Source organism: Rhinopithecus roxellana, chromosome 1 (assembly GCF_007565055.1).
Source record: "Rhinopithecus roxellana isolate Shanxi Qingling chromosome 1, ASM756505v1, whole genome shotgun sequence".
Lineage (NCBI taxonomy): Eukaryota > Metazoa > Chordata > Mammalia > Primates > Cercopithecidae > Rhinopithecus > Rhinopithecus roxellana.
The window spans coordinates 106,482,152-106,506,816 of NC_044549.1; the positions used below are offsets into that span (position 1 = coordinate 106,482,152).

The window sequence follows — 24,665 nt, forward strand, 5'->3', positions numbered from 1 at the left end:
AGGTGTGAGCCACCGTGCCCAGCCTCCCTCATGGTCTTTTGAAGTCTCTCCATCTTGCTTCACCCCAAGCTGAGGGTGAAAGGACAATGGACTGAGGGGTTCACTACCAAGTCCCTTGTATGAAGCAGGTTGTGAATGGCTTGGTATTGCCCAGCTCTCTTTCTCCCCTACTCCATCATTTGATAGCTATCCTAGATTTTCCTCCATCATCTCTCTAGAGCAAGACTTCCCTCTCCAAGCATTCTGCTTTTAGCAATGTGCAGTACTTACTATTGGGGAGTTTCAGTGGCCTAAATATGTTGGACCTTACTCTGGGGTAGTGAATCCCTGGCTGCACTGGCCACCTTAGTCACTTTTTAGCCCTATGTTAGGCATTTTTGCCAGTCTCAGAGAATGGTTTCCATGCCATATACAGATGCCCTGGTGGTGTTAATGGTCTGCAAGTCATGATCTAGGTCTCTTCCTGGAGGCCTGTACTGAGGCTTGGCTGCTTACCTGCTCAGGAGCCTGTGCAGTCACAGACATGACCTCAGATCATTGACATGGCCACAGTGTATCAGCTCCACATTGGGTCAGCTGAGCCCCTAACTCCCAATCTCTCCCTTGTTTTGCCTCCCCTCCTCCTCCCTATCCTGAATTACCTTCACAATACAGACAAAATTCAGAGCTCCCACCTAGGCTCCCCTGGAGAAGGGACTCTCATTTATTTTAGAAAGTTGGTCATTGTACATGTTGACCTACACAGTAATATCAAGGTTTTTTCTTACTTGTCACTTCTTGAAAGAGTTAATGATGTTCAAATACCTTAGACCATTTGCACAAAATCCAGTGTGTGTTATCCTTGTCTCTTGCATCTAGGTATATAATACACATTCCCCTCCCCAACAAGAGACTCTGGTATCCACAGTGAATTCATTTCTGCAACTTTCTTCTTATACGAGGGAGGCATCCCGAAGACCACACACTTCCTAATAGGCTCAGCTCTGCTCCGGGGAATTGCACCAGACAAAGACCTGCAAAACACCACCTCAGGCTCCTCAAGCCTCACCAGCCCTTAAATGGAAGTGATATCACATCCTGGCACATCTCATCACCACTGCTGTTGCATTCATTGACCATGCCCAGGGTTGTGCTCCTGCTGCTCTCAGAGCCTCTGGGCCTCTTTGTAGGGACTTCTTTAATTTTTTCCTCTCTCTCTGAAGGATGAAGAGGAAGAGACATCACCCAAATGTGAATTTTGTGGAAGCGATCTAAGAGCATTTTTTTCTAATGTGGATGTTTGCTCTGAATCAAAGGGGCATGTAAGTTCTAAGGCAGGTTTACTGTGGAAATAGTATTATCTTTAAACATATGTAGTATTTTCTCTTGCATCTTTCCCCGGCGTTACCATTTTTAAAAGAGTTAGGTCGGGCTTACTTTGGAAGGCCGAGGTGGTTGGATTGCCTGAGCTCAGGAGGTCGAGACCACCCTGGGCAACACGGTGAAACTCTATCTCTACTAAAATACAAAAAAGTAACCGGGTGTGGCAGCGTTCACCTGTAGTCCCAGCTACTCGGGAGGCTGCGGCAGGAGAATTGCTTGAACCCAGGAGGCGGAGGTTGCAGTGAGCTGAGGTCACACCACTGCACTCCAGGCTGGGCAACAGAGTGAGATTCTGTCTCCAAAAAAAAAAAAAAAAAAAGAGTTGTGTCTTAGCTGTCAGGGAAATGCAAATCACAAGCACAATGGGATACCACTTCACACCCACTAGGATGGGTATAATTTCAAAGACAGATAACAACAAGTGTTGATAAAGATGTAGAGAAATTAGAGGCCACATGTACTGCTGAGGGGGAATATAAAATGGTGCATCACTTTGGAAAACAGTCTAGTAGTTCCTTGAAAGGTTCAACATACGGTAACCATATGCCATCAGTTCTATTCCTAGGTTTATATCCAAGAAAATGGCAACATATGTCCACACAAAAACTTGTACAAAAATGTTCACAGCGGCATGATTCATAATAACCAAAATATAGAAACAACCCAACTGTCCATCAATGGATGAATAAAATGTGGTATATCCATACCATGAAATATTATTCAGCCATAAAAAGACATATGAAGTACTGAAACATGTTACCATATGGACAAACCCTGAAAACATTATGCTAAGTGAAAGAAGCCAGACATAAAGAGTGCCACATGTTGTATGGTTCCATTTTATAAACTATACAGAACAGGAAAATTTAGAGACAGAATGTAAATTAGTGGTTGCCAGAGGCTGTGAAGAAGAAAGGAGAGGAAGTGACTGTTAGTGAGGACAGGTTTCAGATTCTAAAATTGATTGTGATGATGATTGTACAACTCTGTGAATATACTAAAACAAATGAATTGTACTTTTTAAATGGGTGAATTGTATGGTATGTGAGTTATATCTTAATAAAGCTATTACCAGAATAAAAACTTATGATAGATTGTTATTCAAACCTTGTTAGTCATTTTTATCCCCTCTAATCATCTTCATCTAGGACTGATGAGATGAAAGTAACTTCTGTGTTTTCCAGGCCTCCTGCTGTGTTGCTTTCCAAAATCTGATTGATTATATCTATGAGGAACAAATAAAAATAAAATCCCCTAAAGCTGAATTAATTGCTATTGACCCTCATGCAGCCCATGACAGTGAGGTCAACAGACTCAAGGCAAAAGAAAAAGCCCTGCAAAGGTAACATTGAGCCTTTGATACCAAAACTCATACAGGCCAACTTAATTGGAGCTTTTTTTGTAAATGAACCTCAGTTTTTCAAGATATATAATTTTGAAGATGTATTTCCTAGATTCACAAGTAATAACAGATCAAACAGACAAGGATGGCATTTAAGCAGCTGAATTTTGTAGTAGACTGTTTTAAGTTTCAACCGCATTTCAGATTTATGCCTGATGTTTTTTGATTTTGTAGGAAACAGGAGCAACGAATGGCCAGACATTTTGCAATAATATCAAGGGAACAGACTCATTTCTCTGAAGATGGTGAGTTCATCAGTGCTGATCTTATAGACCTGTTGTACAACGTCAGAAAGCTCAGATGTTTAACCAAAAGATGAAATGGGTGTATTTTAAAAATAGTATTGGCTAGATGCAGTGACTCACACCTGTAATCCCAACAATTTGGGAAGCCAAAGTGGGAGAATCACTTGAGCCCAGAAGTTCGAGACCAGTCTGGGTAAAATAGTGAGATCCCATCTCTATAAAAAATAATAATAAGTAGTAGTATTGAAAATTTTTTATTTCTAAGGACAGTATAGCCTGTGTCCATCAAAATGGCTCAAAAAAACTAGTGTTTCCAGCCATCTGGTTTTTGGCATTTTCAGTCTTCATCTCGTTATTATTCATTGAAATAAATTAGTAACACCTATAGAGCATTTTACAGATAACTACAAAGAGCTTTCAAGTTCATTGTCTCATATTTTATTAAGCATACTTTCCATTTTGTTTTCAAGCTTGGGTATAGAAAATCTGTCAAAAATAAGTCAACTTGGCCGGGCGCTGTGGTTTACGCCTGTAATCCCAGCACTTTGGGAGACCGAGGCAGGTGGATCGCCTGAGGTCAGGAGTTCGAGACTGGCCTGCCAACCAACGTAGTGAAACCCCCATCTCTACTAAAAATACAAAAGTTAGCTGGCATGGTAGCAGGCGCCTGCAATCCTAGCTACTCAGGAGACTGAGGCAGGAGAATCACTTGAACCTGGGAGGCGGAGGTTACAGTGAGCTGGGATCGTGCCATTGCACTCCAGCCTGGTCAACAAGAGTGAAACTCCTGTCTCAAAAAAAAAAGAAAAAAAGAGCTTATTTTCTTCATATATTAGTTGTTGTGTAAGTCAGCTTGCTAGTATCACTGTAGTTCTGGTACAGTTGAAGAAACACTGAGTTTAGAATCAGAAGTCCTAGATTTATATCCTTGCTTTTCTCCTTACAGGCTGTCTGATTCGGGGCAAATGACTTAATCTTTCTGGGCATCAGGCTCCTCCTCTACCACCCAGAGCTACTGAAAAGATACTTAGATGGGAGCTAAGCTATGAGGACACAAAGGCATAAGAATGATACAGTGGACTTTAGGGATTCAGGGGGAAAAGGTGGGAGGGTGGTGGGGGTTAAAAGACTTCACATCACTGCTCAGGTGGTAAGTGCACCTAAATCTCAGAAATCGCCACTAAAGAACTTATTCATGTAACCAAACACCACCTGTTCCCCAAAAAACTATTAAAATAATAAAATAAAAATGAATAAAAATAAAAGTTGAACTGCCAAAAAATAAAAGATACTTAGAGAAGATATATTTTTATTTATTTTTGTAACTAAATCCCTAATATAAAGTTTCCTGATATCCAACTGTTAGAGTGTCAGTTCTACTAGAACTAAGGCCAGAAAGTTCCACTTAATGAAAATTGTCATTTTTAAAATTTCTTTCTGTGTGTGTTTTTTTTTTTTGTTTTTTTGTTTTTTTGTTTTTTTTTTTGAGACAGAGTCCCGCTCTGTCACCCAGGCTGGAGTGCAGTGGCACGATCTTGGCTCACTGCAACCTCTGCCTCCCGGTTCAAGCAATTTTCCTGCCTGAGCCTCACAAGCAGCTGGGACTACAGGCACCCGCCACCACACCTGGTTAATGAATGTATTTTTGGTAGAGATGAGGTTTCACCATGTTGGCCAGACTGGTCTCAAACTCCTGACCTCAAGTAATCCAGCCGCCTCAACCTCCCAAAGTTCTGGGATTACAGGCATGAGCCACTGCACCCGGTCTCATTTTTCTTCTTTTAACAAAGGAATGTTCTCATTTTTTGACAAAGGGGAATAATAAAATTTTTAAAGATGATGAAAAATTTGAATATAAAAATTTCTTATGAATCAGTGTATTTATATTGGAGTTTGAAATTTCATTTTAGAAAAGAGGCTTTAGAAAATTTAAAACATATATGTATTTCTATGTGATTCTTTTCCCACTAGATTCAAAGCGCTTAAAAACAATTTCTTATCAACTTTCTGTGGATATTCCAGAAAAACAGACAATTGATGACATTGTATTTGATTTTCAACTGAGAAATAGTAACATGTCCATCATTTGTTGTGATTCTCGGATAGCATGTGGAAAGGTAATGAACTTGTAATTTTTTTACTTGGTATTTTAAAAAAACAGTTTAACCTAAAATTATATAATCTTTCATGAAGCTTGGCTACATGATGCATTTAACTAGTTGTCAAAAAGAATTGGTACAGACTTGGCCTTTTAAGTTCTACTAGACTTTATAACAATGTCTTATGTTTGGGTTAAAGCCTTTTTACTTTAAAATGTAAGAGTTGCGTATTAGAGAACATTTGGAACCCTTAGAAAATTAAAAGGAAAGGAAGAAAATTACCAAAAGTCTCAATCACTTCTCCCAAAACATTAATATTTCAATATTTTCTAGACTTGCACTGCCCAATATGGTAGCAATACTACCTTTGGCTATTTAGATTTAAATTAAATTAAATTAAAAATGTAATTTCTCAGTCACACTAGCCATTCCACAAGTCTTAGATAGCTACATGTAACTAGTGGCTACTGAACTGCAGTGATGATATAGAACATTTTTCTTGTAATCAAAAGTTATATTAACACTGTTCTAGATGGTTTTCCTTGCATGGGTTTTTGTTAACATACTTATATCTCTTTTTTAAACTTAATTATAAAAACAAATTTTCCAAGACCAGGTACATTGGCTCACACCTTTAATCCTAGCACTTTGGGAAGCCAAAGCAGGCAGATTGCTGGACTCCAGAGGTTCAAGACCAGCCTGGACAACAAGACAAAACCCCATCTCTACAAAATATAGAAAAATTAGCTGTGCATGTTGACATGCACCTGTAGTCCCAGCTACTTGGGGTGCTGAGGCAGGAGGATCCCTTGAGCCTAGGGGCAGAGGTTGCAGTGAACCAAGTTTGTGCCACTGCACTCCAGCCTGGGTAACAGAGCAAGACCCTGTCTAAAAAAAAAAAAAAAATTCATGATATTATATAGCTTACATTAATATTATTTTAATAGCTATATAATTTATCATGTAGTTTAACCCATTTTTCTGTTCTTGGACATACTGATTCTTAACAATTTTTTGCTATATAAATGCCATTTCTTTAAATATCCTTGTATGTAAGTACATTTCTATGTAAGTATAGTCCCTCAGAATAGACTTCTCAGAATTAAATTACTGAGACCTGGTTTGTTTATCTTGGGAGATATAGAATTTAAGGGGTGAACCAGGCAAACTGGCTTGCACCTGTAATGCCAGCTACTCAGGAGACTAAGGTGGGAGGATCACTTGAGGCCACGAGTTTGAAACCAGCCTGAGGAACATAGCAAAATCCCATCTCTAAAAAAATTTTTTTGGCTGGGTGTGTTGGCTCACGCCTGTGAGCCCTAGCACTTGGGGAGACCAAGGTGGGTGGACTGCCTGAGTTCAGGAGTTCGAGACCAGCCTGGGCAACACGGTGAAACTGCATCTCTACCAAAATACAAAAATTAGCTGGGCAAGGTGGCGGGCACCTGTAATCCCAGCTACTCGGGAGGCTGAGGCAGAGAATTGTTTAAACCTGGGAGGCAGAGGTTGCACTGAGCCCAGATCACACCATTGCACTCCAGCCTGGGCAATGGAGCAAGACTCCGTCTCAAAAAAAAAAAAAAAAATTTTTTTTTAGTTAATTAGCTGGGCATGACAGCACATGCCTGTAGGCCCACCTACTTGGGAGGTTGAGGCAGGAGAATCACCTGAGCTGAGGAGTTTGAGACAGCAGTGAGCTATGATCATGCACTCCAGCCTGGGTGACAGAGCAAGACCCATCTCAAAACAAACAAACAAACAAAAAGAATATAAGGGGTGTCAGTAAACCCAGGTGACTGGCAGAAGTAAATCCAAACTATCTTTGGAGGAAGGTCACTAATTCAACCTTCAAATCACACCTACAAATTGTTTTTCAAGTTCAGTTACCAGCATACAGTGAAAAATAACCAAGAACACAAGAAAACTTAACAATACAAGTAAAAATCCAGAGGAATAATAATCAATAAGAAGAGACCTGAAAAGACTTTGGAAAATGAGGAAGTCTAACTGTGATCATGAAAATAAGAGATCAGCTTGAAGATATATGAAGGGAAGAGAAAACTATAAACTGATGTAGCAAATTTGAAATGGAAAAAAATGAACTGAAATGAAAATGAAAACTGCAACAACTGAAATGAAAAATACAACAATCGAAATTAAAAACTTGAAAGATGAGAGCTGAAAGCAGGTTAGACTCCACTAAAGAAAGAACCAATGCCCAGGAAGAAAGGTTGAAAAGAAAAAATATCAAAATTCATTATGGGGATAAAAAAAAGAAGGCAAGAAACACAAGACAGAGTGTATGGTACAAAAACAAAATGAGACGTCTAACATGCATTTATTCAAAATCCCAGAAGGAGAGAAAAAAAGATAGTCAGGCAGTGCTAATATTTTAAAAGATAATGGATGATAATTTTTCAAAACTGATAAAAGAGACCCATCGACAGGTTTAAGAATCCCAGTGATCTCAAGCAGTATGAGAAAAAAAAAATTCTAGACACATTATAGTGAAACTGCAGAAAACTAAAGACAGAAAACAAAACAAAAAAAAAGGAAAGAAAGAATTCTTAGAAGTAACAGAGGAAAAAAAGTTCAGGTTACATTTAAAAGAAAACAGACTGGCAGATAACCTCCCAACAGCAACAATAGAGGCTCAAAGGCAATGGAATGTCTTCAGTGTGGTGAAAGAAAACAATGGCCAATCTAGAATTCTATACCCAGTTAAAATGTATTTCAAGAAAGTGTAAGATAGGTCAGGTGCAGTGGCTCACACCTGTAATCCCAGCTCTCTAGGAGACCAAAGCAGGCAGACCACCTGAGGTAGGGAGTTTGAGACTAGCCTGGCCAACATAGTGAAACCCCATCTCTACTAAAAATATAAAGATTAGCCAGGCATGGTGGCACATGCCTGTAATCCCAGCTACTTAGGAGGCTGAGGCAGGAAAATCACTTACACCCAGGAGGTGGAGGTTGCAGTGAGTCGAGATCTTACCACTGCACACCAGCCTGGGCAACAGAGCAAGACTCTGTCTCAAAAAAAAAAGAAAAAAAAGTGTAAGATAAAGATAAGAGGATCACTTTATAAGATAAAGATAAAGATGATCACTTTTTAATTGACAAAATTTCAATCCACCAGTAAGATATAGCATTACAAAATATATTGTCCATATTAGCACAGCCTCAGAAATATATGAAGCAAAATTTCACAGAAGCAAAAGGAAAAATAAAGAAAACCACATTCATAATGAGATATTTTAGCCTACCTCTTCCTTTTTAGAGATGACACTCTTTGATCATTCTTTCCAGAGTGATCTATAGATCCAACGTAATCTCAGATTCTAACACAATTGCCTATGTGTGTGTATTGGGGGAAGGGAAGTCTTGACAAGTTGATTCTAAAATGTATGTGGAAATATAAGGAACCTAGAGTAACCAAAACACTCTTGAAGAAGAAGAGGCTGAGGAGAGGAGGATGTGTTCTACCAGCTATTAAGATCTATTACAAGATACAGTAATTAAGGCAGTATAGTATTGGGGCAGGATAAACAAGGAAATCCATATGCATAATAGAGTCCAGAAACAGACTCATGCATGCATGAATATCTGATTTATGATAGCAATGGCACTGCACATTGTACAGGGGCTGGTTTTATCTGCTTTTGTTTTGTTCTTATAGTAACATTCATAAAATAAAATAAATTAAAATTGATATGTAATGTCAGATTTCTACCAGAAGGATTTTTATCAAGTTATACTTGCAAGGGTTAGGGACAATCTGTTAATAATTGCTAAGGGTTGTCTCCTGTTGTTGAAGCAGGGCCAAAATTTAAATTAATAAATGGTTTGTATGACCGTCTAGTAACCAGCTGATGTCCATTGTTGTCGTACTTACGACTTTATGTCCGAAATAATGAAGTGTCTTTTCTTTTCTGTGGTGTATAGGTTGTCAGGAATGAGCTCTTGGAGAAGCATTACAAACATGGGAGCAAGTTTCTAACTTCATTTCCAGATGGGACAACACAAATATTGTATCCTCTTTCAACAAGTTATTTTTATTAGCTTTATTACTTCAAAAAAGAGAAAGGTAAAGGAAGGAAATACATGGCCAGGCGCAGCGGCTCACGCCCGTAATGCTAGCACTGTGGGAGGCCGAGGCGGGCAGATCACTTGAGCTCAGGAGGTTGAGACCAGCCTGGGCAACATGGCAAAACTCCAGTCTCCACAAAATGTTAGCTGGGTGTGGTGGCACATGCCTGTAGTCTCAGCTACTCAGGAGACTGAATTAGGAGGATCACCTGGGCTCAGGAGGTGGAGGCTGCAGTGAACTGAGATTGTGCCACTGAACTCCAGCATGGGCAATAAAGTGGGACCCTAAACAAAAACTAAAACTAAAACACAGAAAAAGATAAAGATCCAGCATAATTGAAAAATAGAAATTTTAAGTAAAAAGACAAATAAATAGAAAGATAAAAGGAAACTATAGAGAAACTATATTGGCTGAGCATGGTGGCTTATGCTTATAATCCCAGCACTTTGGGAGGCTAAGGCAGGAGGGTTACTTGAGCCCAGGAGTTTGAAATCAGCCTGAGCAGCATAGTGAGTTCCCATCTCTACAAAAAATAAGAAAATTAGCCAGGTGTGGTGTGATACACACCTGAAGACCCAGCTACTCAGGAGGCTGAGGTGAAAGGATCAAGGCTGAGTGAGCCATGATCATGCCACTGCACTCCAGCCTAAATGACAGAGCAAGACCAAGAAAGAAAGACAGAAAGAGAGAGGAAAGAGAGAGAAAGTGAAAGAGGGAGGGAGGGAGGAAAGAAAGAAGGAAGGAAGGAAGGAAGGAAGGAAGGAAGGAAGGAAGGAAGGAAGGAAGGAAGGAAGGAAGGAAGGAAGGAAATAAGGAAGGAAATAAGGAAGGAAAGAATGGAAATACTACCCTCAAATTCTACCACCCAGAGAAAAGCTGATAGCATTTTATTACTATTGTTTTTTTAAGACAGGGTCTCACTGTAAGGCGCAGGTTAGAGTGAAGTGGCACAATTATGACCCACTGCAACCTCAACCTCTTGGGCTCAAGCAGTCCCCCACCTCAGCATCCTAAGTAGCTGGGACTGCAGACATGCACCACTACACCTGGCTAATTTTTTTAATTTTTGGTAGAGATGGAGATCTCTCTGTGTTGCCCAGGCTGGTCTTGAACTCCTGGGTGCAAGCAATCCTCCCGCCTCAGTCTCCTAAATGGCTGGGATTGCAGGTGTGAGCCACTGTGTCTAGCCAGCATTTAAAAATAAATGGTTTTTTTTTTTTTTTTTTTTTGGCTATTCTGAATGCACTTCCTATGGGGTAGCCCTGCTCTGCAAAGAGCAGTAAAAAAAAAAAAAAAGAGAGAGAGAGAGAAAAATAAATAAATGAATAAACCATAAAAATATGTGGTTTTTGTTTGCGTGTTTTTTGAGACATAGTCTCACCCAGGCTGTAGTGCAGTAGTGGGATCTTGGCTCACTGCAACCTTCATCTCCTAGGTTCAAGCAATTTTCCTGCCTCAGCCTCCTGAGTAGCTGGGATTACAGGCACATGCCGCTATGCCCAGCTAACTTCTATATTTTTAGTAGAGACAGGGTTTCACTATGTTGCCCAGGCTGGTCTTGAACTCTTGACTTCAGGTGATCTGCTCGCCTCGGCCTCCAAAAGTGCTGGGATTACAGGCGTGAGCCACCACACTCAGCCCATGGGGTTTTTTAAAATATTTTCTCTGTCTATGAGCATGTATATATATAAATTGATTCTTTAACTGTTTATTCATATTTTCTAACTGACTCCTTTACATAATGAAATCATACAATAATGTTATAAATATATGATAATGCAATAAATATAAAGATACAACACCATTTTCCCCCCAAAAACAGGTAGCAACACCATTTTATAACCACACAGTACTTTATTATATAGATGTACTATAATTCATTTAACCTATCCACTATTACTGAACAAAGGTGGTTTCACAATTTTTGCTATTATACACAACAGCTAAATAAACAGCTTTGTGCATACTTTGTGGCATAGTCACCGCTTACTTTCTTGAATTAAATACCTAGGGGTTGAGGCTGAGCATGGTGACCCATGCCTATAATCCCAGCCCTTTGAGAGGCTACAGTGGGCAGATTGCTTGCGCTCAGCAGTTTGAGATCAGCCTGGGCAACATGGTGAAAGCCTATGTGTACAAAAAAAATACAAAAATGAGCCAGGTGTCGTGGTGCACACCTGTAGTTCCAGCTACCTGGAAGGCTGAGGTGGGAAGATTGTCTGAGCCAGAGAGGTTGAGGCTGCAGTGAGCTGTGATCGTGCCACTGCACTCCAACCTGGGCAACAGAGCAAGACCCTGTCTCAAAAAATTAAATAAATACATAAACAAACAAACATATAGGGGTAGAAATTCTAGATGAATAATTTGGACATTTTAAAGCTTTGATAGATTTTGCCATCCCTCCATCCCAGAAAATGTATACTAGTTTACACACCCATGAGCGGTAGACAATTTTTAATACCAAAATTCAATATCTATTTCATAGAACACCAAGTTATTGATCGCTTGGACTTTCTGCCTGTTGGCCAGGTCATTCATTTAATATTTACACTTTCTGAGCTGCTCAGATCCTGATAATATCTGAGGAAAGTAAAAACAAAAAGCAAAAAAATTAGGAGGCCTTTTCATGAACTGAGAGCCTCCCCTTGTAGAAGAAAGTCATTTTTAGTTATCGTTTCCGAAGTGTTTACTTAAACCCCAATAATAAGCCAGAAAAATGACTTTCACAGCATAGGAAGCATAATGAAGTTTTAGTTTCCTAGACCCTATGAGAGTGTGTAGGTTTGTTTTAATTACATCAATAAATTTTAAATAATTTACCTGGCCTAAAAATTTTTTTAAAGTTTTAGAGATCGAGCCCTGCTATGTTGCCTAGGCTGGTCTCAAACTCCTGGGCTCAAGTGACCCTCCCACCTCAGTCTCCCAAGCATCTGGGACTACAGGCTGTGTCTGTATAAAAACCATATAAAAATATATGGCTTTCCAACTTTTATTATTAATCATTTCATGCCCTGACTTTATTCCTCTTAGTTTTCTTGAAGGCTGTGACTGATCTGCAAAATGATTTAGAATCAATCTTGCATTTATTTCTGGACTTCTAATCAGCCTGGATATGGAAATGAGTATTAACAGTTAGTGAATTATCTTCAGTATATTTTATTACTTTTGATGCTATTGAAAATAGAATTGCTGGCCGGGCGCGGTGGCTCAAGCCTGTAATCCCAGCACTTTGGGAGGCCGAGACGGGCGGATCACGAGGTCAGGAGATCGAGACCATCCTGGCTAACACGGTGAAACCCCGTCTCTACTAAAAAAAAATACAAAAAAACTAACCGGGCGAGGTGGCGGGCGCCTGTAGTCCCAGCTACTCGGGAGGCTGAGGCAGGAGAATGGCGTAAACCCGTGAGGCGGAGCTTGCAGTGAGCTGAGATCCGGCCACTGCACTCCAGCCCGGGTGACAGAGCGAGACTCCGTCTCAGAAAACAAAAAAAAGAAAATAGAATTGCTTTCTTAATCCCATGTTTAGAATATCCACTGCTAGTGTATAGAAATACAATTTGTTTTTGTATATTGATCTTGTAGCTTACAACCCTGCTGAACTCATTTACTGATTTTAATACATTATCTTATGAATTCCTTAGGATTTTTTATATACAAGAACATGTCATCTGCTAATAGGTACAGTTTTACTTCCCTTTCCAATCTGGATACTTTTCATTTCCTTTTTTTTCCCCCAAACTTCCATGGCTAGAATATCTTTTTTTTTTTTTTTTTTTTTTTTTTTTGAGACAGAGTCTTGCTCTCTCACCCAGGCTGGAGTGCAGTGGCACAATCTTGGCTCACTGCAACCTCCACCTCCCAGGTTCAAGCAATTCTCCTGCCTCAGCCTCCTGAGTAGCTGGGACTATAGGCACACACCACCATGCCTGGCTAATTTTGTAATTTTAATAGAGATGGGGTTTCACCATGTTGACCAGGATGATCTCAATCTCCTGACCTCGTGATCTACCCTCCTCATCCTCCCAAAGTGCTGGGATTACAGGTGTGAGCCACCGCGTGCAGCCAGAACATCTATTTATAGTGCAATGTTGAATAGAAGTAGTAACAGTAGACATTTGTGTTTAGTTTCTGATCTTACGAAGGAAGCACTAAGTCTTTCACCATTAAGTATGGTTTTAATTGTGGGGTTTTTTTAATTAAAATATCAAAATTCTAAAGATGAAAAAAAATTGTTTTGTAGAGACAGGATCTTACTATATTGCCCAGGCTGGTCTCAAACTCCTGGGCTTCAACAATCCTCCTGCCTTGGCCTCCCTAAGTGCTGGAATTACAAGCATGAGCCACCATGCCCAGCCCAGCTGTGGGCTTTTTGTAGATACTCTTTATCAGGTTGAGGACATTCATTTCTATTTGAAATCCATTGAGTTTTCTTATTATTAAGAGGGTTGAAACTTGTCAAATGCTTTTTCTGTGTTGTTGAGATGACTGTGTGTTTTTTGCTCTTAATTCTATTAAGATGGTATATTAAGTTATTTTCAGATGTTAAACCAACCTTGCATATCTGGGGTAAACCCTACTTCATCATGGTGCATAATCCTTTTTATATTGTGACAGTTCATTTGCAAGTTTTTTGTTGAGGATTCTTGCATCTCATCAATGTATTCTGATCCACATAAAAAGCATAACATTTTTTGTATTAATATAGTACCTCCCATTTTCAGAATGCTTTATCATTTCAGAGTGCTCTCATAAATTGAATTTGTTCCCAGAATAGTCAAGGAGCATTAGAACAATTTATATGACCTTATCTGATCTCAGCTATCCATCTGGAAACCTAGCCATCATTCGAGTGCCCAACAAGGTAAATGGTTTCACTTGTATAGTCCAAGAAGATATGCCCACTAACCCTGCTATCCTGGCAGTGCTGGATTCCTCTGGCAGAAGTTCCTGCTATCATCCTAATGGAAATGTCTGGTAAGCTTCTAGGTTCCTGCTGCTGCCATTTTGTGGCTTTCGTTCTGGGAAATTTTGTTTTTTTCTTTTTAAATGATAAGAATGGGTTTAAGAAGATTTATTTAAGTTAGTGGTCTTTAGATGGTAATGTTCAACTCAGGGTCATTTTTGGTTTACACCATTCCATATGCTTCTCAGTGGAAAAATCCCAAGCAACTATAAAAATAAAACTCATCATATTATTTCTATACATAGTAAGAATATATGAACTATATAATTACAACATAGAAAAAACCTTGATAAATGATATGGTAACTCTAAAGATTTGGGATGTTAACTGAGGCAGTCTCTAGAGCCTATGCCATTCTGCTTCATCTGTGTAAACAACTTGTCAATAGACAGTTGATACACTATGTTGTTATTGTTTGAGATACATTCATAGCTAGTAAGCGTCCTATAGCCACAAGCAAGAGCAATAACATACGGACAAAATATCCAGAGAAATTAAGATCCTAATCCCAATTTAACCTACTATGTATATATTATGTGACTTCATATGATTTCATTTAGCCTGACAAAGTGAAATTTGGGTTCTAACTTCAAAACAGTTTAAACTTTTTGAACTTTTCAGAAACAGGTCTTTTCCTTTAAGTTATATACAGGTATAACAATCTCATCTCAAGAACTTCTGCCAATAATTGGTGAAGTTTATATACTGCTAGTCTTGAGAAAGTTAGGATACCAAGCTATTTGTGTTTTTTGTCTACAGCAGTAGTCAATTCATTACCACCATGTATACTGGAAAATTTCTATGTATCTTTCAGGATTCTATAGCAATTCTATGTTACCTCTGATGGAGTGCTATATTAATTGTCACCAATATTCGTTGGTTTCTAGACTGGAAACCAATAGGTTCTTCCAGATTGGTTTTATGAAGCCATTGCCCCGTGAACTGAACTCTCAGGCACCCTGAGATGGCTCCTTGATACTCTCATAGCCCTCTCTCTGCCTCTTGTGTAATAAGTCCATTTCCCTTACCGGACTGACATTCCTTGAGGACACATCCTGAATCTTTGCTACTACATAGCAGCATATCTGTACATAGTGTAGACTCAAAGAATGCTTACTAAATAAACAAGGGACTGATTTATCCAGAAAATTTTAGCTAGATAATTATTTTCACCCAGATTTCAAGATAAAACTAAATCTTCCCTTCCCAGACACAATAAGACCCGAGATGTTAGCTAGGGGTCCCCATGGCCAAGTCATCTAGTTTTAAAAAAAAAATTCATTCTCAAATTAAGCCAACTTTCTGAGTACCCAGAACTATATCTGTTCTCTCTCCTCAAGGTGGGGATGGTAACAGAGTATGAGAAGGAGATAACTGAATAGAATGGCACAGCGATTAGTACTGCCAGATCTCAGATGGTGAGGGGCTAAAAGTGATGTAGTAAAATGTAAGGCATTCATGGTCTGAAGAGATGGGGTCGCCTAGTGGGTCTAAGGTCCACCTTTGCTCTGTCACAGACGTCTTCTCCACTGCAGTGATCACAGAGGTATTCCCTGAGCCTCTGTCCCCACACTCTGCCATGACGGCAGGACTCGTGGAAGGACTCCTAGCTCCTCACTGGGCATTGCCAGAAAACAGCTCTCTTGTACTGAGGTTGACACAGTCTTCCCCAGAATTTACAGCCACAGGTCTTTATTTTGGTGTGGTGAAAATCTAAGCACTGGTCTTTCCTTCTCTTTCAGGATTAATCTACTCTTCTGTATCTTATTTTCTCCAGACTAAACCTTCCCTGCACCCTCTTCATCCTTCCAGACTCCTTCATCCCAGGTTGATCCTTTGGACCCATTTTAGTTTATCAGTATGAACTCAAATAGGATACAGTACTTCAAATTAGTGTAGAATTTGGTCATAGTATTATCACTCCTAAGATTACCTGAAGTTTCCACCACTCATGCTAATTGCTGGCATAAACTGTTAGTCCCCTTGGCTAGCAAGTAACAGGGATAATTCCAGTATTTTATTACAGTGTTACTGTTTATGATTTTTACATTTCCTTCCTGCCCAGGGTATACATCAATATATTGGGAGGTCAATATTCAGATCAAGCCGGCAACAGAATAAGGGCTTGGAATTGGTCAAATTCCATCACTTCCTCACCCTTTGTTTCATTTAAACCTGTCTTTCTGGCTTTGAACCGTTATATTGGAGTCCGCATCTTAGAACAAGACAAGATTTCTATAACTTTTCTAGCAATGGGCCAACAGGCAAGAATCAGTGTTGGAACAAAAGTGAAGGTAGGTACATTTTTAAAAACAGTTTAAAGCATTTAGAATAATAATAACAGTAAAATAACTTTTGTTAGTATTATTGCTGATAGATTACACTAGTGCATAATCTACTGTCTACTAGGATTTTGGAATTCAATGGAAAAACATGTAGTGAAAGCTTCATATGGAATTGAGGCAGCTTTATTGTTTCTTACTCTGAAACTCCTTTTAGTTCAGACTCAGAACCAACTTATTGCATGTTTGCTCTGTGCCTGAGTAGTGCTGCTTTGGGGGTTTTGTTTAAAGATTTCATATTGTGTTTGTTTTTCTCCCTGCCATGGTAGAAAGCCTTGGGCTGCGTCAGGAGACCTGAGTTTGAATCACATTCAAGACCAATCATAAGCCCCTTTTCCTTGGAGACACTTCCCAGACCTCCAAGTCCTTCACCCAGTCAGCCTCAACCACATCCTTCTATGGGTTTTCTCTGTACTTGCCTGCATCCCCGTGCTTGCTGAACAGTGCTGCCTTTCCTACTGGATGGCAATCTCCTGAAAGGAAGAATCTCTATCTGATTGACTTCTGTAACTCCAGTGCCTCTCCCAGGGCACAGCCCTGAGTACATTCTCAGTGACCGGCAATAATGCATGATGGTTAAGAACATAGAATTCAGGTTGCAGATTCTCTGTAGTTTCAAACCTTAGCTCTGCCACTTGACTGAGTGAACTTGAACTTCAGTTCCTTATCCATAAAATGGAATCATGATTCCGACCTTACAGATTGCTGTGAAGATTTGATGAGAATGCAGAGTACTAAGGGTGGTACTTGGCACTAAATAAAATAATATAGATGTAGAGATGGATACAAATAGAGATGGATGTATAGCTATACACATAAATAACACATATAGTGTGTGACTTCGAATAGGTCCCTTAAACTTCAAGGACTTTTGTTCCATTGATTTCTTTTTCTTTTTCTTTTTTTTTTTTTTTTTTTTTTTTGAGATGGAGCCTCACTCTGTCTTCCAGGCTGGAGTGCAGTGGCGCGATCGCGGCTCACTGCAACCCCCGCCTCCTGGGTTCAAGCAATTCTTTCTGCCTCACCCTCCTAAGTAGCTGGGACTACAGGCTCCTGCCACCACCCCTGGCTAATTTTTGTATTTTTAGTAGAGACAGGGTTTCACCATGTTGGCCAGGCTGATCTCGAACTCCTGACCTCAGGTAATCCGCCTGCCTCAACCTCTGAATGTGCAGGGATTACAGGTATGAGCCGCCACGCCCGGCCCATTTCATCGATTTTTTTTTTTTTTTTTTTTTTTTTTTTTTTTTTTTGAGCTGCAGTCTTTCTCTGTCACCAGGCTGGAGTGCAGTGGTGGGATCTTGGCTCACTGCAACCTCCACCTCCCGGGTTCAAACAATTCTCCTGTCTCAGCCTCCCAAGTAGCTGGGACTACAGGCACGCCACCGCGCAAGGCCTGTTTCATTGATTTTTATTTTGTTTTTGTTTTTGTTTTTTTTTTTGTTTTTTTTTTTTTTTTGAGACGGAGTCTTGCTCTGCCGCCCAGGCTAGAGTGCAGTGGCCGGATCTCAGCTCACTGCAAGCTCCGCCTCCCGGGTTCACGCCATTCTCCTGCCTCAGCCTCCCGAGTAGCTGGGACTACAGGCGCCCGCCACTGCGCCCGGCTAATTTTTTTGTATTTTTTAGTAGAGACGGGGTTTCACCGTGTTAGCCAGGATGGTCTCGATCTCCTGACCTCGTGATCCGCCCGTCTCGGCCTCCCAAAGTGCTGGGATTACAGGCTTGAGCCACCGCGCCCGGCCTCATTGATTTTTAAAGGAACACATGACTCCAAACTTCAAAGCTGCCTTCAACTTTTAAGTATGTGGAAATAGAATCTCAATGTTCAACACAGGAAGGAATATCTCATGACCACCAAACAAAGGGGAGATTGCAGATTCAGGCAACACAGAGCGAGGGTCTGCAATGTGCTAAGCACTATTCCAGTTACTTTCAGTGAGTCTGGAAACTGCAGTCAAGTTTTTAGGCTCCAGACAAACTTCTTTCTTGGTTAGAAATCTTCAGTATCGCCTCCTTTTGTTACATTACATCCATAGTAAATACATTTTTACCCAAAATATAAAGATACTTCTTTCTCCCCTCTCTCTCTCCCCCTACTTCCTTTCCCCACTCCCCCACCTCTCTTCCTCTCCCCACTTAGAAGTTAATTTTAATCAAAAAAGAATCATTTTGATACAAAAGGAAGAATTCATTATTAAAGTTTTTTACTTTTCTCATTGTTCTCACAATCACCCTTTAGGTTTTTTTTTTTTAATTACAAGTGACTTGTGAATATATTTTTTATATTTAAAGATTTAAACAATACAGAAATAAAGACAATTTTTTTAAAAAATGAGAATTCCATTCATTTCTTCTTCTATTCTAACTCCCTTCCCCAAAGTAATCACCACCCAAAATTTAGTGTGTACCTTCCTCCTTACTATGTATTTATAAATTATTTTATACATCTTTTTTTTTTTTTTTTTTTCAGATGGAGTCTCGCTCTGTTTCCCAGACTGGAGTTCAGTGGCATGATCTTGGCTCACTGCAGTCTCCACCTCCCGGATTCAAGCGATTCTCGTGCCTCAGCCTCCTGAGTAGCTGGGGCTACAGGCGTACACCACCACACTCAGCTAATTTTGTATTTTTAGTGAAGGCGGGGTTTCACCATGTTGGCCAAGCTGGTCTCGAACTCCTGACCTCAGGTGATCTGCCCACCTGGGCCTCCCAAAGTGCCGAGATTATAGGCGTGAGCCACCACGCCCAGCCTATTTTATACATCTTTTTTAAAACATAAAATCTAGATGATGTACATATTGTATTGTTGGAGGGGGTTCCTATTTGTTTTTGTTTCCCACTTAATAAGTATTGAAGATTTTTTTGTGTCTACATTTTGAAGAATATCGAATTTAATATAAATATTAAATTTATATGAACTGTAATGATTTCTCAGTGGCATTAAACACTGATGATCTCTTCTTCCTGGAATCATTTGTTCCCTTGCTTCCAAGACTATTCTCCCCTGATTTTCCTTGTACCTCACAAGCTGTTTCTTCTCATTTTTCTGGCCTGATTACTGTTCATCTCCCCTTTTTCTAAATATTGGAGGAACCCAGAGCTTGTCCTTGGGTTGTCTTTTCTCTATACTCACTCCTCAGATTATCTCATTGCGTCTCACTTCCTTGAATACCATCTGCATGCTGATAGCCCTTTAATTTGTATCTTCAGGTAGATCTCATATGAACTCGAGCCTTGCAAGTCTCTGATTCCAATTCAGCATACCCATGTGGATTTCTAAGAGGGCATTAAAAACTTAACACAGGCCAGGCATGGTCACTCATGCCTGTAATCCCAGCACTTTAGGAGGCCGTGACGGGAGCATTACTTGAGCCCAGGAGTGTGAGACCAGCTTGGGCAACATAATGAGACCCAATCTCTATGAAAGTTGTTTTTTAAATTCTCCAGACATGGTGGCACATGCCTGTGGTCCCAGCTATTTGAGAGGCTAAGGTGAAAGGATAGCTTGAGCCCACGGTTGGCGGGGTCGAGGACAAGGGGTTCAAGGCTGCATGAGCCGTGATTGTGCCACTGCACTCCAGCCTGGGTGACAGAGCAAGACCCTGTTAGGAAGAAAAGAAAAAACTCAACACAGCAGAATTTGATTTCAACACATGATCCAACCTCAGTCCTCTCCATCTCAGAAAATGGCAACTACATTCTTTCACTTGTTCAGGACAAAAACTCGGGAGTAGTTTCACAACTCTAAATGCTCTGTTTCACAGTCCCATACCAACTCATCTGTAAACTCTGCCTCCAAAATACCTCCAGAATCTCACACTTCTCACATTTTCCAGTGCTATCATTCTGGTCTGCCTCTTTACCTGATCCATCTCTTGCTTGATTATTGCAATAGCCTCCTAATAAGTCTCCCTGCTTCTGGTCTTCCCAAAGTCTATTCTAACACAATACTTGGAATGATACTTTGAAAACGTAAGTCTGGTCAGAACTATCCAGGGACTTCTAATTTTACTTGAGTGAAAGCCAAGTCCCTATAAAGGCTTGCAATGCTGTACACAATCTGGACCTCTTTCTTTGAATAGTCTCTCTGTATTACCTTATCTCATTTGCTACTCCAGCCATACTGGCCTTTTTGCTATTCCTTGAAAATACCAGGCATGTTCCTGTCACAGGGTCTTTGCATTTGCTATCCCCTCAACCTAAAATGTTTCCCCCCCATTTAGCATGTGGCTGTTCCCTCACTTCCTTCAGGTTTCTGTGCACCGAGTCCTTTCCTGAGCAATCTATCAAAACCAGCCACACCCACCCCCACCTTCTCCCTAGCACTTTGAGTGCCTCTTTGGTCGTTTGCCACAAGTTTTAATATATAGTGCTGTCATTTTCTTTCACTTCTAAATAATTTAGAATACGTATTTTGACTTCAATGCAGTAGTCACTGAATTTTCAAATAGATAAAAAGATTTACCCCTTTCTTGTTCATTTCAAAATGGTCAGGAAATATGACTTGCAGTTTTTTTCTTCCTGTTTAGAATGTATTGATATTTTCTTAGTGGTTGGTTGCATATTTTTTATATAAGTGTTCCATGTATATTTAACCAAAATGTTGTATAGTTTATTGGTACAAAATTCTATGTCTAGTTGTTCTAGTCACACCTCCCTCTCTATCCTTTTATTTTTATGTCATTGGGTTTACTTCTGAGAAATGTATGAAAGTTTCCCAAAATGATTGTGAATTTCTTCATTGTTCTTAGTGTTTCAATCAGCTTTTGCTGTATATATTTTGAAGCGCTGCGATCAGGAAATTAAAGATGCTGACTCTCTTCTTTGTGAGTTGTACCTTTCGCCCAGGCCAGCTCATTCTTTCCCCTCACTCATTTGCTCTTCAGCTGTTCCCGTTTTGTGCCCTAGTGTATTAGTGAGAGTTTTGTTTTTATTCTGACAATAAAGGTAGTAATATTATCAACATATGTTATTCCTAATTTCCTTTTTAGTGGCCTTTACCTTAAGTGCTGTTCCATCTGATGTTAAATTCTTATACTTACTTTCTCTTTGTTAGCATTTGTCTGATATTTTTTCATCCTTTGATTTTCAACCTTTTTCATGTAGTTTTGAGTTACATGTTCTCTTGCAAATCACGTATAGTTGGATTTTGTTGCTTTCCTCAGCCTAATAGACTCAGTGGGTTTTTTGTTTGTTTGCTTTTAGAGACAGGGTTTTGCTCTGTCACCCAGGCTGGAGTGTAGTGGCGTGACGATAGCTCACTGTAACTGCAGACTCCTGGGTTCAAGCCGTCATACTGCCTCAGCCTCCCAAGTAGCTAGGACTACAGACATGCACCACCATGCCCAGCTAACAGACTCAGTCTTTTAATACACTATATTTTAATGGTTAGTTTAAAATTAACATATCTTTTATAATATGCATAAAATTAACTTCCAAATCCTCTGGTTGTTTTTCTTCCTTAACAATATTCTCTCAAGTCCCTAAGAAAATATTAACTATTTAAATATGGATAAATTTCCTAAAGTCTTTCTCTATCTCCTAATTCTTTTTCCTTGAGTATAAGTTTCTCTGATAGGTAAATCTGGTGCCTGTCTTTAGTGGCGTCAACTATTAGGTGATTCTCAGTCGTATGTTCAACTTGGATTTGAGAATTCCTGTTTCCCTGTTCTGCTTACTAAGGTTTGCTTCAGATAATTGTGGAGACAATTTGTGCTGCTAAGGGGTAGAAGGCTAGTGCTGGTGCCCGCTGCCAGCCTCAGCCCGTAGGCACCAGTACTCAACACAAAGGAAAAGGTGAGGAGCCTGCCTCCCAATTGATCTGCCTAACGTTTATCTCGGAGCCCTTCCTGCTTCCCATTTCTGTTGCGTTTAAGCTCAGAGTATATGTGTTTTTGCTTAGTGGTTTCATGTGGTCATTTCTCTCTATATCCATATGGTCTCATCTGCTTTTTGATGTTCAGGAATTCCTTAAAATTATCCTGCCGATGAAATCGTTCTTATTCCAGCCCCACTGGAAACAAAGGGGGAAAAAAGAAATCTTTCTTATTAGAGCCATCATTGACTTAATCTGTAAAAAAGTTTTCTGTCGTTGTATGATATTTGGGGTAAAGGATTCTGACCTATTCTTTGTTGTTTGTCCATCTCATACATTTTCCTTCCTCCATTTCTTCGTTTCTTTGGAAGGAGGAGTGAAATACAGAAATGATACTGTAAGTACCATCTTTTGCAGGTAAGTGGTCACTCAGCTTGCAGAGGGTAGTAGTTCTGCTTGCATTTAACCTGCCCTGGAGAGGCTAAATGCCCCTCCTAGGCTGGCCTTGAAGCTACAGACTGAAAACACCTCAGGCAAGACTGTCCTGGCAAATCCATTCAGTTTCTGCAGCTGCAGGAAGACCACACCTGCCTTGAATTGTCAAAAGCTGTGAGGGAGTGGGGAGAGCAAAGGCCAAAGAAGAGTAATGGAGAGGTTAATCTGGAATGGCCTCCTGGAGGTTGGGGCACATTTAGGAGCAGGAAAGGGAGTTTTCGTTTTTCCCAGTCCTACCTTCTCTGAGGAAAACTGCTCTTCTCAGTGCCTTCCCAGTGAACACCCAGCCTTCAGACCAGCACTCACCCTACCTCCCCCACTGGGCACTTTCCAGGCAAGGGACTGTGTCTGAGGCATCTTTGTGATCCCCTCAGTAGGTGCTGGTTAAACTACATGAATAAATTATAAGTTTTTGAAGGTATCCATATTCCATTTGGTCTCTCAAGTCTCCACAGCGTTTCAGCTCTTTCCTCATTCAGATTGGAATAACACCACCACCCCTGCTTACGGATGAATTAGAGTGGACCGTCATCAGGGAATCCAACCCCACATAAGGGCCATGACTCAGCTCCTCCCACCTCCCCAGTTTCACTGCTGGGGTCTGAGTTTTCTTCTCTTTCTCTTTGCTGAAAAGCTACCAAACCCTGAGGAGATTCCAGTCCTCCGATACATGAGTGGAGATGACCTTCTTCTGCTGGCCAGTTTAATAAAGATCCGTCGCCTGTTTCATAAACTTGAAGGATGTGTGAATTTTCCCTCAAGCCAGGTTTGGGAAAAATTAAAGCAACCTTCCTACCTTTCTTCACTTGCTCTAAAACTAATTGCCCTCTGTCACAGTTCTGGTATAAAGCAAGATACAGTGAAGACAATAAGAAATATAATAAATGAAGAAATTTAACTAAGAGTGATGGTGCTTTCATTTGTTTTGTTGAGGTGTTTTTGGTTGAGGTTTATTTGGGTGAAGGATGGGGAGTGTGATGGCTAATATCAATCAAGGGTCAGCTTGATTGGATTGAAGGATGCAAAGTATTGTTCCTGGGTGTGTCTGTGTGGGTGTTGCCAAAGGAGATTAACATTTGCGTCAGTGGACTGGGAGAGGCAGACCCACCCTCAATCTGTGTGGGCACCATCTAATCAGCTGCCAGCACAGCTAGGATAAAGCAGGCAGAAGAAGGTGGAACGAGCAGACTTGCCGAGTCTTCCAGCTTTCAGCTTTCTCCTGTTCTGGATGCTTCCTGACCTCGAACATCAAACTCCAAGTTCCTCAGCTTTTGGACTCTTGGACTTACACCAGTGGTTTGCCAGGGGCTCTCGGGCCTTTGGCCACAGACTGAAGGCTGCACTGTTGGCTTCCCTACTTTTGAGATTTGGGGAGTTAGACTCTCTTCCTTGCTCCTCAGCTTGCAGAAGGCCTAGTTTGGAACTTCACCTTGTGATAGTGTAAGTCAATACTCTTTAATAAACTCCCCTTCATATATACATCTATGCTAGTAGTTCTGTCCCTCTGGAGACCCCTTGACTAATACAGGTAGGATTCAAAAAAAAGTGTACAAAATGACTAAAATACCAAGAAATATGCTATATTATCAATTTAGAACAAATTATGAGCATTACTGGTTTACATTCTTTTTTTTTTTTTTTTTTTTTTTTAGAGGTGGGGTCCCACTGTTGAAGTGGCATCATTTTCTGGGGTGATACCCAAGGTTCATTGCCTCATGCCAGGAAAATTAAGCACACAGACAGACATAAGGAGTGAGTTTAAGAGCAGCGGTTTAGGCCGGGCGCCTGTGGCTCACACCTGTAATCCCAGCACTTTGGGAGGCCGAGGCGGGCAGATCACAAGGTCAGGAATTTGAGA

At 40.3% G+C, this 24,665-nt stretch overlaps 1 protein-coding gene across 3 annotated transcripts in view; it reads left to right on the plus strand.

Annotated features, from left to right (window-relative positions):
* The window catches only part of ERICH6 (glutamate rich 6), a 47,582-nt gene extending 23,871 nt beyond the window's left edge, over positions 1-23,711 (plus strand). For all 3 annotated transcript variants that reach the window (XM_030928776.1, XM_010370594.2, XM_030928773.1), the window contains 8 exons: positions 1,203-1,301; positions 2,547-2,704; positions 2,939-3,009; positions 4,981-5,126; positions 9,051-9,136; positions 14,014-14,169; positions 16,224-16,452; positions 23,442-23,711. In XM_030928776.1, the coding sequence (XP_030784636.1) occupies positions 1,203-1,301; positions 2,547-2,704; positions 2,939-3,009; positions 4,981-5,126; positions 9,051-9,136; positions 14,014-14,169; positions 16,224-16,452; positions 23,442-23,705 (1,209 nt within the window). In that variant the 3' untranslated portion in view covers positions 23,706-23,711. The remainder of the gene's footprint in view (positions 1-1,202; positions 1,302-2,546; positions 2,705-2,938; positions 3,010-4,980; positions 5,127-9,050; positions 9,137-14,013; positions 14,170-16,223; positions 16,453-23,441) is intronic.
* Positions 23,712-24,665: the final 954 nt, after the last annotated feature.